Source organism: Ambystoma mexicanum, chromosome 10, assembly GCF_040938575.1.
Source record: "Ambystoma mexicanum isolate Mex_15411 chromosome 10, UKY_AmexF1_1, whole genome shotgun sequence".
NCBI lineage: Eukaryota > Metazoa > Chordata > Amphibia > Caudata > Ambystomatidae > Ambystoma > Ambystoma mexicanum.
Genome location: NC_090932.1, coordinates 1505078804 through 1505098795, shown reverse-complemented (window position 1 = coordinate 1505098795; position 19992 = coordinate 1505078804). Strand labels below are relative to the sequence as shown.

The window sequence follows — 19992 nt, the reverse complement described above, 5'->3', positions numbered from 1 at the left end:
CGCTATTTGATACTATATCCAGCCAAACTCTGGGTGGTACATGGAGGCAAGACGATCTTCACCACCCCGGAAGCTGCTGAACAATTCGCTTTGGGCCTCCCCGACCCAGATGGATCGCCTCACCGTCCTCCACCGTTATCCGTCAGTCCACCATGAGAGACTCGATTATAACACTGTTACAACTCTTTTGACAGACCTCAGAAGACATTGAAATGAGGCAAAGATGGCGTGCTTAGCCTATCGCCGTACGGAGTAACCTGGCCGCTGGCGGCACCCCATTTTCCGCAGCCACTGCGGACATTGTTTGGTATTGATTGATATGGGGTGTTGGGAGGGAGGGGGGTAATTGGGTGCCGGTAGGTTTCTGTTTCTGGTGTGGGTGGGGGGGGCAGATATCCATGAGAATGGGAGTTATGAGGTGTTAAGTAGCCTCGATTGCAGAAGGGTTTGTGGTGAATTGAGCACAGCACAAAAAGGTAATGTAGTACACGGAGTGTCATGGCATTCATACAGTTCTTCCCGGTCCAGAAAGCACCCTATGGGATTTTGAGAGACTCCTACCACAGCCTGCATTATGGGGCCGCCTAAAGCCTGTGATAGGTCGAATAATGTAATGTCCATAGTGACGTGGAATATACAAGGGTTCACCAACCGGAAAAAGGTCTGTTTAATAACAACGCCAAAAATCATGGTGCCAACATTCTATGCCTGCAGGAAACACACTTGCCACGTGACAGGGTTCTCCCTAATATTGCTGGCTGGTGGGTACACAGATACTGCTCCTCCTACACTTCACACTCACAGGGGGTAGCAACGTATATACATCGCTCACTCAAGTTCAGACTTCACGGACAAGTAGGGGACAAGAAAGGTCACTGTATCATATTGGCAGGCGAGATGACAGGCTTGAAGGTCCTTCTAGTGAACATACATTCCCCAAATACTGACTCTCCAGAATTCTTTCTATAATGTGCCAACCACCTCCATAGATTCCCTGATTACAAGATTGTGTGGCTAGGGGATTTCAACATGGCTATCACCTTGGGTCTAGATAGATCTAACATGACACAACATACCCTCCCCCGGGCTGGCCAGAAGTGGACAGCCATAGCAGAGTACCATGGACTACATGATGCATGGCGCATGACACACCCCACCAGTACGGAATACTCTTTCTACTTAAGTGTTCATGCCAGCTCTTCCAGAATAGGCCATGTAATGGTGACAGCAGAGCTGGCTAGGAACATTATCAGCGCCCAGATGCTCCCTCTGACCCTCTCGGACCACTCCCCAGTGTCAATCTCTATTTCGGGGCTGATCAGACCCCCGAGCCAACTACTCTGGTGCTTTTGAGCCGGCGCGCTTGAAGATATAGTCTTTTTCAAGAGGAAATTGCGCAAGTTATACAAATCTTCTTTCAGGCCAACGTGGGCTCAGTCCCTGACCCCGGAGTGGTGTGGGAGGCCTTCAAGGTATATATTACGCACTGCTGTATTTCCAAAGAAGGCGGGGTACTGAAAATGTTACGCAGGTCCATGGTCACATTAGAGTCTGAAATCAAGGGCCTTGAAACACAATAGGGATCCCATGATTCCCCAACTATCCAAGCTAAATTACAAGTTGCAAGTTAAAAGAGATGAGATGCGACCATCGAGGAGAGAGGTTCATCAGAGACCCTGTAGCTGCAGTGGCATATGGCGAGGGTGACCGACCCGGCAAGAGACTCTCCTGGGCTATTGAGTGGGAGCGACAGCTGGATGCCATATTTTGGGGTAAAGGACTCTACCGTGACCCTCTGCAGGGAGGATCCCAGGAGGATAAACAATGGGCCTCATTACGAGTCCGGCGGTAACCGCGGCGGTAAAACCGCCTGGTTACCGCCGGACTCGTATTACCATTCCGCCTCCTTGACTCCCGGAATTACTAGGGCATTACAGCCCCGGAGTTCCGGGAGTCACTGAGGCGGAATGGTGTTAATCCCCATTCCCACTGAGTCCCATAGGACTCAATGGGAATGGGGAAGTGGAAACACCGGCACCATCTCGTGATGGTGCTGGTGTTTCCACATCCGCCTGCAGGCGGGAGGTGTTCAACCCGCCAGGTCAGACCTGCCGGGAAGATCACCTCATGCCTGCAGGACTCTGGATCGGGCGGTCCGGAATTAACAGTGGCGGCGGGTTTACCGCCACTGTTTAATTCCAGACCGCCCGACCCGTAATGAGGCCCAATGGTTTCTGTGATTTCTATGAATGCTATACACCTCTCGGGGGAACTCTGGGCACAACTCCATAGCGCAATACCTGGATAGAATAGCCTTGGGCTGACTGGAACCAGTCCAGGGCGACGGGCTGAACGCACCCTCCACTGACGAGGAGATTCGCAAACACAATCCTTTCCCTCTCTAATGGGAAGGCCATCGGCCTGGATGGGATAACCCCTGAATTCTATAAGCCGTATGCGGTCTCCCTGCTCCCACAATTGCGGGGCATATACGAAGCAGCCAGGTCCTCTGGTGATCTCCCTGAGTCCACCAGAACCGCCCTTGTGGCAATACTGCTTAAACCTGATGAAGACCCACTAAAATGTGCCTTATACAGACCACTATCCTTAATACGGACAATAAAATTCTAGCTAAGATACTTGCAGAATGACTCCTACTATATATGCAGGCACTGGTCCTCCCAGACCAGGCGGGCTTCATCCCCGAGAGGGCCACCCAGAAGAACCTTAGGTGGCTGTCTATGCTCATGCACAATGTAACCCTGAGATCCCTATCGTGGTGGCCACTCTGGACGCAGAGAAGGCTTTCGACTCCGTGGAGTGGTCGTTCCTGTTCGAGGTTCTCTGTCTATCCGGTCTTCGGCTAACTTACCTATAATGGGTTTGATTGCTGTATACAGCACCTAGAGCAGCGGTGTACACTAACGGAGATACTAGAGCACAGAGTGGGGTCGTGGATCCTTCTGCCCATCTCCCAAGCAGCTGGGCTATCTCTAGCCAAAATGATGATCCTACCCAAACTGATATACATTTTCAACATGGTGCTCACATGGCCCCCGCGACCTTCTGGTCCTGCCTAAAGAGCCTGATGGGCCAACTTGCTTGGGCGGGCAAACAGGCAAGGGTATCCTTTGACACCCTAACCCTCCCTTACGAACAGGGTGGGATGGAATGCCCAGACTTATACATTTATTTCCTTGCAGCACAAATACAGTGTTTGGTGGTGGTCCCTGTTAGGCAGAGTTTGGGACCACTACACACAACCTAGACTACAGGTGTAAGCAAAACCAACCTTTGGTATAAGCCTGTACTACACAGTTTTGTGGTAGCGCTGCCGAGCAGTCAGGCTATCTCGAGAGGGAATGTGACCTGTAAGGATGTTAAACGGAGGTCTATAATTACAAGTATACATTTATACATGAGGTTTCTTGGTAAAACACTTATTAATTTATTACACAGCCAGTTATAAAACATTCACTAGAAGGAGACAATCTATATCACACAAAAATATACTTCAGTACTTCACAATTTCAGGTTCTGAGGCATTTAAACTACTTTGAAGGAGGAGCAAAATGTCATTCAGAGTATTTGAAGTAGGAACAAAAAGGCATAAATTAATAAAAACGAATATTACAGTTCCTCTTGAACAGTGCAAATAGTTTGAGTTCGCTGGAGGAGCTGATTCAATGCAATAGATTCGGCCAAAGTCAATGGGCTTAAGTCTTGTATAGGATAAGCAGTTCTGGAAGTTAAACGGAAAAGTCTTTGCCAAAGTTCTCAGAAGTAGTTTGTAAAAGAAAGATTCATATGTCGGGTCACAAGCTGACTAGGCCTGCAAGTTGCCAAAGTTTCAGACTCGGACACAGGGATGCCCAGCAGACGTTCTTCACGGTACTTGGTTGTGGAGGCTCGACACAGGCTTTGTAGCAGTGATGGACACCGCCCGGCAGACTTTCTTCCTTCTCTTGGTCATCAAGACCCTCACCTTTTATTCAGGAACCCAGCCAATCGGCATGCATGCTACATTCAAATTTTGGGTGGTGGCTGTCCAAAGGGGACAGTCAGGCACCCAGTCAGAACTGGATCCAAGCAGACACACTGGAGGACAAAGACCTGAGGAGTTTCGGTGACCTCTCTGTTTGGGACAAACTGGCATCTTCGGGCTGGCTTCCCACTGGGAGCCCAGCGAAGACAAAGGAATGGGTAGGGCCTCCCCCACCCAGGTCGGCAGAAGAAGGCTCAAGAAAGGACAAGTCGTTGTAAATTTATTGGCGAAAAAAGAAGACGGGTACCATTTTGGAAAAAGGGTGTACCAAGTGTCCCTTACTGCCGCAGCGAATACAGCCTGCGATGCAAGTTTTATGAAATCGGTAGAAAATCATCCACTGCCAACAGCCACTCAGTTAAACTTGTCACTGTAACTAGAAAATTACAAGAGAAGTGAGAAAAGGTATACAATGTGTCCCCTCAGCACTCCACCTAAGGTGGGGTGTGCTGATCTCACAAAAGAAAAGCATAGGTAGGATACAACATATCCTACAAAAGAAAACCAAAGAGGGATGCCCAAGGAGCTTCCAGCAACACTCCACAGAAGGTGATGTGTGCTGCAATGGGAAACTAGAGAAGTGAAAAACATGGAGGAATGCAGACTTAATCAAGAGAAGGCAAAAGGGGTTCTCAGAGTCACAGAAAAGAATGAGTGAGTGCGGAATAGTGTTCCCACTGACTCGGGAGAGTCAGACAAAAATGCAATAGTCCAGCAAAACGTGCTGGAGGACTCGGCAAGTGTGGAGAACTACAAACAAAATGAAAATTCTACCTAACGCATAGGAAGCTGTGGAGGGAAAGGTGCAAAAAGAAAATAGTTCCCAACAGCTGTATTTTATACTTCATGAATGAAAACTATCATCCTCTTTTTGCAGTAAACCGAAGGATAATAGTTTACAATGTTATACAAGCCAAGTTTATTAGTTGAAGTTGTATGCCATTCAATATTGCTTGCTTTTTTCTGTGTACTTAACTTTCTTTTAGTAAATCACATTATAACCATCTGTGTCTTTTATTTTCGATTTCTAGGACTCAGTTATTGGAAACAGGATGAAAAAGAAATGTACCACTCTTTGCCAGGGTCTTTTGAAAGAGGGCTTTCCAACATGTTCACCAATAATCTGGCCACTCAACAGGTAGTTATATTCATCTGTTTTTCTTATTTCCTTGTGTGTGTTGTGTCCTGTTTTCTAAGCCCAAGTTTTAACTGCCCTAGGGTACTGCCTCTAATAGAGATGCAAATAGGATTTTGCAGTGAAAACTTTTTACCCCCTTCTTTTGGAAGTTAGGAGTGAATAAAAATGATTTCCCATCATTGACTGGGGTGTTTTTAGGCAAGTAAACATTTTAATTTTTTAGGAACCTACACATTTCTATCATAATGTATGCCTTCTTTGTGGCCAGTAATTACCATATATGAGTGTTAGGACAGTTTTTCGGAAGCCCAACTAAGGGCTTAGTAAAACCATTCACCTGAGGCAGTACAAGACTCCAGTATTAGTATAAGGCTTTACCACCTGAGTTCAGGTTAGCTTAGACCGAGCAGCCAGGTTTATCTTAGGAGGGAGAGAGGGCTGTAGAACCAGTACAATAAAATTGTATTATTCATATGGTCCAAAGAAACACTGACACACTATGTATTGTAAACATAAAGGGTTTATTTTATATACAAGCAGACCAAGAGATTTATGGGTAGGTAAGTACTATCACAAAGCATATAAACACATTATAAAAGCACAACACTATTCTTTAAATACACATATCAAAGCACAGACCTTATTTAGAACACCTCACAGTATTTCTAGAGGGCTAAGACCATCGATTACTTTTGAATGGATTGTCTGCTCCCACATATTCCCCATTTTATGACATCTTCATTTCCAGCTTCAACTGCTTTGGAAATAATGTTCTCGCGGCAGAGGGTGCTTTGCGTCGAGACAGTTGACTCAATGTCCCTCGAGGGCTTCCATCTCGGCTGACAACATCGTTGAGTACATCTACCACGTGCAGCGTCCGTTCACTTCCGTTCAATTTTTCTGCAAATGTGATTGCTTCGAGAATTACAATGCGCTTCAGTTTTCTTTCGAAAACGTATCAAAAATTGCCTCATCTTCAGCTCCGACTACTCTGAAGACAGGCTTCAAAAAGTGCCTAAAATGCAGCACCAAAATGTCCATCACTGACCCGCATAAGATATGTATCTGGTGCCTGGGCGCCAAGCATGTAACCGATGACTGTCGATCCTGTCAGTCGATGACCGGTAAGCCCTTGAAAGAGCGCAAAGCTAAACTGTCGGTGGGCAGGATTGTCCCCAAATTCCTGTCCACTCCATCTAAATTTGTTAAGCTATGTTATATGATTTTATAAAAGCGCACATACGCCTGAAGGCATCTTGGCGCTGAGCAGTAGAATGAGGAATACTAGAGCAGACACACACTCAGAAGAGGAAAGTCTTCAGAGACCGCCGGAAAGCGAAGTGTTTAGAGGTTGCACGAAGTGCTCCAGGTAGCTGATTCCACACTTTAGCGACTACCACGGAAAAAGCTCTGCCTCCAGTCCGTGACCGTCTGATACGGGGTACAGAAAGTAGAAGGGCATCCTGGGACTGAAGGGGTTGAGCAGGAACATAGTGAGCAAACTTTTACTAAAGATTTTCCGCTCCTCCCTTGTAAAAGGCTTGGTGTACCAGACACATCGATTTTAAACCGAATCTGTTTTTCAATAGGGAGCAAGTGCAGATGTTTCAAGAGTGGTGAGATGTGTGTTCGTGCCGGAGGGCGCAGAACCACTCTGGCTGCTGTATTCTGGAGCATTTGAATGCGGTTAATCAGATAGCGAGGTTGGCCATAGCACAGCGAGTTACAATAGTCAGCTTTACTAAGAACAAGGGCTGCTACCACAGGGCCATGAAAGTGACAGGGTATGAAAGGAAGAACCTTCCGCAAAGTGCGCAGTTTGAAGTGGCCGGATTTACAAACAGCACCAACCTGCTACGCCATAGAAAGAGAGGATGAAAACCTCAACCCCAGATGTCTCACCAAAGGAGACGGAGTAGGGAAAGGTCGAAGAGAGACAGGCCAAAAATCAGGAGTCCAGAAAAAGTGAGGGCAGCTTGTGCCAACCATCAGGCCCTCAGTTTTACTAACATTAGGTTTTAGTGAGTTTTTTGTCATCCAGGCACCAAAATCCTCAAGGCAGCTCCTGAGCCGGGCCGCAGTTTCAGGACAAGAGAGATCCAGGCACACCAGGATCTGCATGTCGTCCGCATAGGAGTAAAAGCGGAATCCGTGTGACATAATGAAAAGAAGAGGGTGAATATAGAAACGGGATCAGTGAAGTGCCAATCCCTGCGGGACACCGCAAGACAATGAAACCGATTCAGAGCATAAAGGAGGCAGAAAAACTGACTGGGACCAGTCCGCCAGAAAAGCGGTGAACCAGCTCAGCACCTGCCCCCCTAGGCCGGCGTCCGACAGACGAGAGATCAGAGTGGAATGATCTACCGTGTCGAACCCCGTGAGAGATCCAGCAGGAGAAGAGCTCTCACCACGCCCTGATAGACTAGACGGGTCAGATCATCGAACACCGAGTTAAGAACCGATTCGGTTCATCTCCCTGGTCGAAAACTGGACTGGAAAAGGTCAGAAAAACTAGAAGTTTCTAGAAAAGATGAAGGAAGAGGGGAAACCAGAGTCTCCAAAACCTTCAAGGACGAGAGGTGGTTGATGGGCTGAAAGTTAGCAAGCACAGCTGTATCTAGAGAGGGCTTCTTCAAGAGGGGGAGTGCACACAAGCGTGCTTCAAGGGGTTAGGTATAAACCCTTCTAGAAATGACCGATTCACTGCCGATGTAATATAGGTAATCAGATATCCAGAAATATCTTTGTACTGCCAGTGGACTAGCATCGGCTGGAGAGGCCGATTTGAGGTCATGAATGGCTTCAGAGAAATCTTGCTCAGAGAAAACAGGAAAAGACAGCCTTTGGGGGTTGGCAGTTCAAAGGCAGTCTGCTCAGTCACAATCCCCACAGAGTTATCATTAATATCCTTGTGAATAGATTCGATATTGGAATGAAAGAAAGAAGAAAGAGAGTCACATAGAGCTTGTGAGGGCACAATGGAGGCACCAGCCTTAGTTGGAGTGGAGATAGAATGAAATAACTCAAATAGCGCTTTAGGTCTATTGACAGCATGTTCGACCTTTTCACTGAAAAAAGTGAAAAACATTTTTACAGCCAAGATTGCCTTTTGATATACTGTCAGAGCAAGGCGGAAAGCAGCTCTATTGGTGGTCGTGTAGCCTGCCTGCAATTTTCTTTCAACCTGACGAAAGTGGAGCTTTAGGGCTCTGAGTTCATCTGAAAACCAGGGTTCGGAAGCATGAACTCTTTCCTTAAAGAGCCTGGCCAGCGCTAGCAAGTCAGCTACAGCCAGAAAAGAGGTACCCAGTATCGCTAAAGTACAAGGACTGTGTTTAGCACAGTGCGCAAGGAGAGAGGCTGATAGCCCTGAGGGTTCCACCATGCGCCAGTTCCGTTTCAAGCTGGCAGACTTGGGGGGACGGGGGGTGCTTGGTTGGACTTGGGTGAAAAATAGTGAAGAGTACCAGAAAGTGATCGGACCATAGGACAGGAGAAATGAACGAGATAGCGATAAGTGACTTGGGGGCACAGATAAAATCCAATTTGTTGCCGAACTGGTGAGTGGATTCATGAATTAGTTGAGAAAGACCAAGATCCATCATCAAGGAGAGAAAGTTTGCTACCTGACTGCTATTGGTAGAGTTAACTGGAAGATTGATATCCACAATCACCCATAAATTAGGATGGTTAACTTGATGTGCCGATACTAAATCAGTGAAGTCAGCACAGAAGGTGGCATCAGGGGAGGTACATTACCATAACTGTTAGTGTAACAGTGGGAGATCTAGAGATAGTGGCCAATAAGCATTCCTTCTTCGAGTGCACTGGCACTACGCAGATAACTTTGTAAGAGGACTTCTACATAATGCCAAGACCACCCCTTGGATGATATGAGGGGCGGTCAACATGTGCAAAGCTATAGTTGGGAGGGAGAGCTTGCACAATAGAAAGGCCAGAAGAGTCCCTTAACCAGGTCTCAGTTAGAAATAAGAGATCCAGTTCTGAAGTGACCATAAAATCGTGGCAGTCCAGAGCATGAGCGGGTATTAAGCTGGCCGCACTGGAGTGCGTCTGCACTAAGAGTGGAGAGAATGGGCTGGACTTGTTCAATGTTAAGAATAGACGGCGCAGAAGAGGCTTTGTTGAAACCTAATGGCCAGATCGTGGCAGAAGGAGCCATAGAAATCAGTAATTGGTGCTTTAAACTGACAGCATGGCATCCCGGCACGCCCTTAGCACGGGCGGGCACAGACGGGCTTGCCTTCAGCGCGCCTTCGCCCTCGGTCATCCCAAGAGTCGAGAGATTCCTCTCCTCAAAACAAAAAGATCCAAATAAAGGTCCCACTCGATGAGCAGACACTCCTCGTCGACATCAAAAAAAGAGAAGGCACAGATCACCTTCTTCTCGGTCGTCATCTTCCTCAGAAAGGAGCGTAGTCTGCCTGACTAAATCCTCCTCCAAAGAGGAGTGGAAACTCTTTAGGAAGAAAATGTGCAAAGTCTTCGAGGATCAGGCCACGTCCTCCTCGAAGCATAAGAAAAGTGGCAAAGCCACGGTCGATAACAAGCATGAGGCTAAGGCACAACCCTGCACGCCCTCGAGCCCGGGTTGTAAGCCTAAGAGAATCTTTGAGGACGAGAAGAGAAATCGTCAAAGGAACCGTTGAGTCGAGGGCCATGTCCCTCGTAGCACAAGACAAAAGTAAAGCCATCGACGCCGGCACAGAAAACATTGATGCCGACTGTACATTCTTCGACGCCTTTACCACAAAAAAAGCCAGGAAAAGGTTTTTAAACCTTTACCTAAAAGGGATTTCTTTAGATCCTTAACAGCTATATATGAGGGCTATGAAACCTCAGATGATACCCCTCCATGTGGTCCACAATTGTCAAGTATTCAAAAGAAATACTAACATATCTGAATGTTTCATTTCAGAAGAGACCAGGGTTGGGGAACTACATTGCACCCTACAGACAGATAGTGGGCTAGACACCTCTTCAGAACTAGATTTTGGGAAACCGGACCCATCTGATGATGCAGATTTATCTTACAGAAGCGCATTGTCTAGAGTTGTGGAATTCCTAGGATGGAGTAGACCAGTTCCTGCATTTGAGCAAGACGACCTGACTGACATATTGGACAAAGGTCCTCAATATGACCTTACAGTGCCATTTCATGTGGCACTGCAAAAAAGCGTTGCAGCAAACTGGCAGGCTCCAGAGTCAAGCCCTGCAGTAAACAAAAATCTGACAAACAAATACAGGCCATACAGTAGCGACCCTGGCTACCTGTCAATACACCCACCCCCGGAAAGCCTAGTAGTACAAGCAACTACATCTGCCTCTAAGCAAGCTGCATACCCATACCCACTGATAGGGATGACAAACACATTGACTCTGCAAGCAGCATGATTTTAAAGTCAGCTAATTCTACATGTGCCCTTGCAAAGTTTATATTCACCCTATGGGACTGCATAGCAATGGCAGCTGGTCACATCCCTGAGGGTGAGGAAAGAGACTTCTTTATGAACCTGATAAGGGATGACAAGGAGGCCATGAGTGAGTCTCCGGTCTGGACATTGCTGACAGCGTCAGCAGGGCCATGGCGACAAGCACTATCATATGCAGATTTGCGTGGTTGAGGAAGTCAGGATTTGCACCTGATGTACAATCCAGACTCCTTAACATGCCCTTTGACGGCTCCCATTTATTTTGAAATAAGGCTGACGAAAGCCTTGAAAAACTGCAGACTTCAAAGGCGTAAGCCAAGTCCTTAAGTGCTGCAGTAAGGCAGCCACAGCCTTTTCACCCCAGTGGATCATCTTGGAGGGGGTAGGTCTTTTCGATACTACTCCTCAGTTAGAAGAGCGAGAGGATAGGCTGGTCAAAGAGGACAGATGATTCCATCATTTTGGATGAGGGAGAGGTGCACCCCGGTGGGAGGCAGACTATCACAGCATCTGAAAGAATGGCGAGGTATTACTTCGGATGCATGGGCACTGACAGTAGCCCACGGTTACTGCCTTCCCTTTATACAAAGACCTCGGGATCATCCACCGGGAAACCATTTGCTAAATGTTACAGATCCATTCCTGTTGCAGGAATTTTGACCCTGCTAGTGAAAGGTGTTCTAGAACCAGTACCTGTGATGGAGAGGAACAGAGGATGGTATTCTCCCTATTTCCTAATCCCCAAGAAGGACGAAGGACTGAGACTTATCTTCGACTTGAGCTATTTGAACAAGTTCCTCACGAAGGACAAGTTTAAGATGGTCACACTTTCTCAGATCCTTCAGGCCCTCCAGCCCCCAGATTGGATGGTATCATTGGACCTTAAGGATGCTTACTTTCATGTGCCTCTCAATCACAAGTACAGGAAGTACCTGAGGTTCGCCATTGGCAGTTCTCATGATCAGTTTTGAATTCTGCCATTCGGGCTGACCTCCGCCCAAGGGTTTTCACCAAGTTAATGGCAGTGGTGGCAGCAAGTCTCAGGAGAGAGGGGAATTCACGTCTACCCCTAACTAAATGACAGATATGAGCACGTTCACCCGAACAGGCCCAAGAACATCTCAGTATCACCACAGAGTGGGCTTCTCCCTCAATTACAAGAAGTCCCACATGATACCATCTCAGAGACTCAATATATTTGGAGCAGTCCTGGATGCCTCCTTGGGAAAAACCTCACCACCCGAGGTGAGGGCTCAAGACATTATGCAGATGGTCACCAAGTTTCAGAGTGCACAGCGTCTTCCAGCCTTTGACTTTTTGAGGTTGCTCGGCATCATGGATTCCTGCATTTTTCTGGTGCAGAGGCTCATCTGAGAATGAGATCTCTTCAATGGGCTCTCAGAACACAGTGGTCCTAGTTCTCAGGCAGGATCTCGGACCTCCTTCAGATCCCGATCAGTTCCTCACAGAACCTTCTGTGGTAGGCTTGTGAGGACAGCATTCTGAAAGGAGAACCTTTTTGGCAACCATGGCCGGAGATAACAGTAGTGACGGGCGGCTCACTCACTGGGTGGCAATCAGCGGTCGTTGGTCTCCATCAGAGTCCAAATTACACATCAACCTTTTGGAGTCGAGGGCAATTTGACTAGCACTGAAGGCCTTTCTGCCCTCTGTATGGGGAAAGAATGTCCTGATAATGACGGACAAGTGGATCTGTCCGCTACCAGTGTCAACCAGAATTGCAAACTGAGGGATTTCCTCCAAGAGGAGGTCTAGGGGACACATTTGTTGTGGACTGGGAGTTTCCACTCCTGTGCACGTTTCCTCCAGTTCCCGTCATTCCTTCACGTGATCAGGAGGTTGAGAAAGTTCAGGAAATCCATTATCCTAATTGCTCCGTATTGGGCCAAGAGCACATGATACCCGGACCTTCTGGACATGTCCATCTGCCCTCCAATACGTCTTCCAGGAAGAAAGGACCTTCTCTCGCAAGAGGAGGGTCGGGTTGTCTATCCGGAGGTCAAGACACTCAGCCTTCAAGCATGGTTTCTGAGAGGCTGAGGTACAAGGATTGGGACCTCCCGGATGACGTAATGGAGATTATTCTTTCGACCAAAAGGCCAGCAACAAAATCCTTATACCGCTGACATTGGAACAAGTTCTGCATCTGGTGTAGGGAAAATGATGTAGCCCCTTTTCAATGCGATGCACCTACATATCTTTTCTACTACATTTAGCAAATCTGGGGCTCCAGATTCAAACAATCAAGGGTTCTCTAGCAGCGCTTTCCATATTCAAGCGCACCTCAGAAGAGGTATCCTACTACAAAATACCCTTAAAAATTCAATTTCTTAAAGGACTCACAAATGTGTTTCCTCCTACACCATTCCAAATACCAACTTGGGACCTTATGTTGGTTTTAAGGTTTTTTATGTGCGCTCCTTTCGAGCCACTCCATTCCTGTCCTTTAAGGCTGCAATCATACAAAACCATTTTGTTAGTAGCAATAACATCAGCCCGCAGGGTGAGTGAGTTGCAGGCATCATCGGGTAAACCTCTGTTTATCACTTTTTACAAGGATAAGGTTGTCCTTAAGGTTCAACCCTCTGTTCTACCTAAGATTGTTTTGGATTACCGTTTAACACAGAAAATGGTGCTTCCGGCCTTCTATCCCTCACCTCATTCTGGCAAGGAAGAGGAAAGATTCTATAGACTCGATCCGAGGAGGGCTCTAAGCTTTTATATTTCAAGGATTGCAAAGTTGTGATAGCACAACCAACTTTTCATTGGCTATACAGGGCACAAACTAGGTCAGTCATTTACCAAATGCACTCTATCCCATTGGATCGTACTGGCTGTTTCGGAGTGCTACAGGCTAGCTGGGAAAGATCCCCCGCAAGGTTTAAGGGCTAATTCCACTAAGGGCATGGCAACTACCTTTGCCCTTCAGAGGGGGGTCCTGATGGACATCTGCGAGGCAGCTAGCTGGTCCACCTTCCACACGTTCGCAAAACATTTTTAGACACCTCTAACAATTAAATCTCGGCTGGATAGCTCAGCAGCAACATGCTCACCTTGGAAGCAAGACAACACGGAGCAACACAGGTCCGCACTTAGAAACCTCTCGGTATTAAGCACGTTGTAAATAACCTATCATATTATGAAGGAAGATTTGGGAAGGCACTTCTATGCTCCATTCTGGACAAACAATAACTCAATTTTTACTCCCTCCTCCAAAAGAAACTAATACAGCGTTGCGAGTCTAGCATTAGATGAGGAATACGTGGGAGGATGCAATCCATTCGAAGAACAAGTTACTTATCCCTGGTAACGTTCTTTCAACTGGATGTTCCTCCCATGTATTCCTCATCGCCCTCCCAACCTACCCCGCTGTAGAATTTCCTAGCTTTAGACATTGCGCTCTTTTAAGGTCTGATAATTTAAAGGGACTTATCAAGGCCGGTAATTCTGCATATGGGTGTCGAAAAAACAGAACTGAAGCCAACGGGCGCTGCGCTTTGTATATGCACTCTCTTCTATTTTCTATTTTCTATGTGTTTATAACGCGCCGGCAGCCCGCAGGCATCAGGGCTCGGACAACATCCTGAAAGGAAAATAGCATATTAGGGAAGTAGGACAGGGTTAGTTCGTAACAGAAGCTAGTCGGTCATGTGAATGCCAAGTAGACCCTGGCAGGTCCGGGAGCTATTGGAAAAGATGTGTTTTCAAACATTTCCTAAACTTGCTATAGTTTACTTCTAGTCTTAGATTTGTAGGAAGACAGTTCCAGGATTTGGCCGCTCTAATCGGGAAAGCTCTGCCACCACCGGCAGCTCGTTTCACCGATGGGACAACTAGGAAGCCTAAATTGGCTGATCTCAGGTTTCTCCTAGGTGTGTAGGTAGAGAATTTCTCCTTAAAATATTTTGGGGCCTTGCCATGTAGGCATCTATGAACAATTGTCATGGCTTTGAAGAGGACTCACTCCTCAATTCTGAGCCAGTGAAGATCCTTCCTTGCTGCTGATATATGCTCTCCATACTTGATTCTCTTAACAATGCGGACCGCATCATTTTGCATAACCTGGCAGCGTTGCAGCTCCTTCTTGGTGGCGCCTACTAGCATCGCATTGCCATAGTCCAAATGGGACAAAATAGTCGCTCTTGCGATATTTGCAGCGTTAGTTTCACTTATGTATGGTCTGATGGCTCTCAAGAGTCGTAAGTAATATGAATTATTTTTCTGCAAATAATTTACTTGTGCTTCAGCCCCCACTGATGCTTCTACTAGCATCCCTAATGTTTTAACTCGGGGTAGCACTTGAATTTTAGCTCCTTTTATCATAAACTCCCTGTATTCCTCTCCTAATTTGGATCTTGTCTGCGTCGAGCCAAAGATCATGAGCTCAGTTTTGCTGTTATTAAGACACATCCAATGCCTCTGCATCCAGATGTCAATGATTTTGTAGACTTCTTCTATTTTTGTGCAGTCTGTGGCGTAATCTCCCGTCATTTCAAATACCAGCTGGGTATCATCAGCGTAGTTAGTGAAAAACACCCCAATGCTTTCTAATAAGTCACAGAGACTACGCATATAAATGTTGAAAAGCAGAGGAGACAAACTGGCTCCCTGCGGTACTCCAAATAGGATGAGAGCTGCATCAGAAAAGGTGTCTCCCCAGTGAATGCGTGCCTTCATATCACTTAGGAAGGACGCTATCCACGCTAGTGCTGTGTGAGAGCAGCCTACGATCTTATCTAATGCCACTTGAAGTAGGCGATGGTCCACTAAATCAAATGCTGCACTGAGATCCAGGAGCATAAGTATCCCTGATTTGCCCTGTTCTATTAGTTCTAGCATGTGGGACTGTAGGTCGAGCATCGCTGACTCCGTACTATGTGCTGTTCTGAAGCCCGATTGTTGTGTGTGTAACATCTCCAAAGTCTCCACATGTTTTTGTAACTGATTCGTGGCGATTTTGTCCAAGATCTTCAGTACAAAATTGGAGTTTGTTATAGGGCGTAGGTTGCTGGGGTCCTTCGGATCCAGGCCTGCCTTTTTAACCAAAGGAGTTATTGTTACTTTTTTAATGTTATTGGGTATTTTCCCTTCGGAAAATGATGCATTAATTATTTTAGTAAGGGAAGGAGCGAAAAGCTCTTTATTGTTCAGAATAATTTTTGTGGGCAGAATGTTCTCCGCACAGGATGTAGGTTTTATCTTAGATAGTAGCAGACAGAAATCCTCCTCTGTTATGGCTTTGAACTGAAAGCCTTCACCATTTTTTGGTCCGAGTTCTTCCCTGGTACAGGTTTCCGTACTAGTGGACTCCCTTGCCTGTATTATGTTTGTTCTTGCTTTTGATATTTTAGCAGAAAATGCTGCTTGAACTCTCTCACAATCTTCTTTAGAAGGATTCTGAGGTAGAGATAGTGCCTTTGGTTTTTCAATGGACTTGAGAATTTCGAAAAGTTTTACTTGTAGAGTTAACTGCTGACTCTATTTCTCTATTGTAATAGTTTAGTTTGGCTTCTTTGACTGCCTTTCTATACTCAAGATCCTTGAGTTTCCAGACATTTCTGTTCTCTTGTGATTGGTTGCGAAACCATGCTCTTTCTTTGGCACGTTTTTCTTGTTTCAGAGTATTAATTTCGTCGTCGTACCATTTACATTGGTTGTTATTTTTGCTAACAGATTTGTTTTTAGTGGGGCATGCTTTTCTACTAAGCCAGCGTTCTATTTTGCAAGCATAGTCTCACAACTATCATTTTCCCCAAAAGATTCTAGGACTTGCTGTAGACATGGTTTCAGAAGTTCAGGTCCTATATTCTTAAAATTTCTACTTCGGATTACTATGTGTGGGTTATCCTGTCTTTTGGGAGGTGGTTCAAGTATTATTTCAAAGGTAACCAGACTGTGGTCGGACCAAATACTCGGCTCAGTAGAGACGTTTTCTGATTGTACATTGTTTGTACAAACCCAGTCTAGCTGGTTCCCTTGGGAAGTGGTAGGGTCATTGTTAATGACGTGAAAGGCCATGTTATTCAAGGTCTTTTCTAAAGCCAATGCTTCTTTGTCAGCCGGATCCCCCCTCCACCTATTCATATTGCCCACTAATAAGGTGGCAGAGTTTACCGAGATTAAATTACTGATTTGACTGGTCATCTCGTTGTCAAAATCTGAAGATAACGCAGGGGGTCTGTAGACCACAATAATATTCAAACATTTATTGGGCGAAAGGGTCAGTTTTAGCTGAATAGACTCGCAGCCTGTACATTCAAAGCAGGCTTTGAAGAATTGCAGTGTTTCTTTTGCTATAACTGCCACTCCACCGCCCAGACCCTTATCTGTTTTTATTGTACATAATATATCCCTCTGGGACCGCGGTTGATGCTACAGGGCCAATAGGCTCCTTCAGCCAGGTTTCTGTTAGGCAGATTATATCTAAATCACTCTCTTTTATAAGATCATGGACACTAAGTGCATGTTTACTTAGTGAGCGCGTATTTAATAGGCCTATTTTCAATCTTGTGTTGACTTGTGTGCCATCTATGCTCGGCCCAGCTTTTTTGTAAGGCTAGTTTGTGGATGGCTCTATTCTCCCTATAACATCTTGTTGGAGTGGAGTGTGTGTGAGTAGCTGAGGGGTAGCCCCTTCCCCCCATTCTTCCAGACGTTATGGTGGTTTCACCCCTCTCTCTACCTTAGCACAAGGAGAAGGAAGTGGAAAAATCTCCTAAAAGAGGCTCTTCTTACCTCTGGGACCACCTAGCACCTCCTTGCACAGACTGAAGCAGACTGTGCATGCCCGTGCGCGCCTGCGCGTTCGTGCCGGGTTTGAAAAGAAATCCGATTGGAGGACTACAATCCTGGTGGGGATTGTAGTTCCTGCCGTTGGAAAAAGCGTGCCAGGAGCAGCGTTTGAAAAGAAACTACTCGCTTTACTTGGAATTCAAAACCCCAGATTACTTCAAACCCAGTTAAGTTAAGCAGGAAGAATATTAACAGGTGAAACAGTATCAACAGCACGTAATGTGCCGGAGCTGCACGTGGTATAACAGAAACTGCCTGATAATATTAAAAGCACTTCAATAAAATTTCAATTAAAATATCTAATCTAAAACCAATTAACAAACATGCAGTGATTTTTCAAGAAGGATTCTGACTCGAGCTGACCTGGCACTCTGCTTTTAAGCTGAAGCACACTGTGCCTGCCCGTGCGCGCCGGCGTGTTCGCGTCGGGTTTGAAAAGAAATCCGATTGGAGGACTACAATCCTGCTGGGGATTGTAGTTCCTGCCGTCGGAAAACGCGTGCCAGGAGCAGCGTTCGAAAAGACGACGAAGTCAGCTGAGATGGAAGCCCTCGAGGGTCATCGAGTCGACCGTCTCGATGCACATCGCCCTCTGCCAAGAGAAACATTTTTCCGAAGCAGCTGAAGCTGGAAACTGAGATTTCACGAGATGAGGAATATGTGGGAGGAACATCCATTCGAAAGAACTTTACCGGAGGTAAGTAACTTGTTCTTCTGACTACTTTCAGTAATACAAAGGTAGTAGACCCTGCCAGTTATGCAGTGACACTCACAAGGAAATCCAAGTCAGCCAACTTGCAAATATACTTTACTGAATAGTGGAACACAGATTCAAGAAACAGTATATACCTCAGCTACTTTTGTGATAACACACAATTATACTAGGTGAGTAAGGCAATTTTGGTCTAATATACAGTTACAGCTGCTTTTCAGCTCAGTGGAACACAGGCTAAGATAAGCAACAACTCTTTACACTAATTTTGTATGCACCAGGCAGATGAAGGTCAGCTACACCTAAAGTAACACTTTTCAGGAATGGGACACAGCTATTCTAGGCAGGTAACACCTAATGTTGTAATATTTTACAGTTGCTTTTTAGGATCAGTGGAACGCAGATTGAGATAAGCAATAACTCTTTAACTTGTTTTAGGATGGCACACAGCTAACACAAGTTAAGTAAAACCTATATACTTTTTAAAGAAGCTATCAGCAACTTAAGAGGTAAGTCTAACCTTAGGCAGATGTATGCTGGACAGGCGAACAGCAATTCAGGGGAAGCAAGACCCAACAGCATTACTTTGGTGGAAGAGACACAACCAATTGGTTGTGCCTCTTCCACCAAAGTAATGCTGTTGGTAATTCACAGGTAAGTAACTTAACCTTGTATATACTTTTTAGAATAGTGCAACACACATTCAAGATCAGTATGAACTTTTGTAACTGTTCACTTTCAGAGTTTTTTTTTTGTTTTTAAATAATTTTATTAATTTTTCAACACAACCAACAATACAAACCAAACACGCAGTGCAATCCACAACTATTACATTAACATCAATTAGTCTTTGCTCACTGCCCCCCTGATCCCACCCCCCTTTACGAGCCTGTTTGTCTTTCACACTCAGTATCTGCTACACGCGGCAGGGCGTCATTTTCATCAGATTCCTCGGGATCTAATATTGTTCCAAATAGTTCAGATATCAATGTTTTCCATGCCATCAGGGTACCCACTTCTTCCTCCCAAGACATGCTACTTGCCTCCTGCCATACCCCCGTTTCAGCCTCCGCCCATTTCTGTAATTCCTTCCACCACACCTCCACCTGTGGTTTATGACACTTTTTCCATCCCTTAGCTATCCTTCGCTTTGCAAGCACGTACGCCAGGTCTTTTAGTTTCCCAACATGCTTCAGTTTTCGTGACGTAGGGAACCCTCCCAACAGGCAGGCCCAGGCCGTGTCTATGGCTAGCGTGACCCCTTTCTCTGCTAGCTTTTGTGCCACTTCTCTCCAGAAACCCTTGATTACTGGGCATGACCAAAACATGTGTGTCATATCAGCATTTTCCTCATTGCACTTAGGGCACGCCTGCCTCCCAGCATTTCTGAACTTAGATATCCTCAGCGGGGTCATATACGCTCTATGCGTTACATACAGCTGTATTTGCTGCAGTCTGGCATTCCTAGATACCTTCTTGTGGTATCCCAGTGCCCGCTCCCACATCCCATCCTCCATTTGGGCTCCCACCTCTGCTTCCCAATCCAATCTCAAATGTGTCAATTCCTTTCCAACCTTAGTCATTACCATCTCATACAATCTAGAGATCTCATGCCCCCCTTCAGCTGTGTCATATATCATCCCCATAATGGCGTCTGGTTCCTCCGCCAATACTGTCTCAGGCCACGTCATCCGAATCACTTTCAGAGTTAGTTACCAACCAAAGTCTTTTACAAGTAAGTAACTTTTGAAAATGTGGTGTTCTTTTCAAGGCAGAACCCTTTTCTTATCCACTCCTTCCCTTATTCTAATTCTATTGCATGGGTTCA

General features: G+C 45.9%; 1 protein-coding gene across 3 annotated transcripts in view; it reads left to right on the top strand.

Moving 5' to 3' along the window:
* The window catches only part of MPHOSPH9 (M-phase phosphoprotein 9), a 1008430-nt gene that overhangs the window by 375209 nt on the left and 613229 nt on the right, over window positions 1-19992 (top strand). For all 3 annotated transcript variants that reach the window (XM_069619661.1, XM_069619663.1, XM_069619662.1), the window contains one exon: window positions 5077-5183. In XM_069619661.1, the coding sequence (XP_069475762.1) occupies window positions 5077-5183 (107 nt within the window). The remainder of the gene's footprint in view (window positions 1-5076; window positions 5184-19992) is intronic.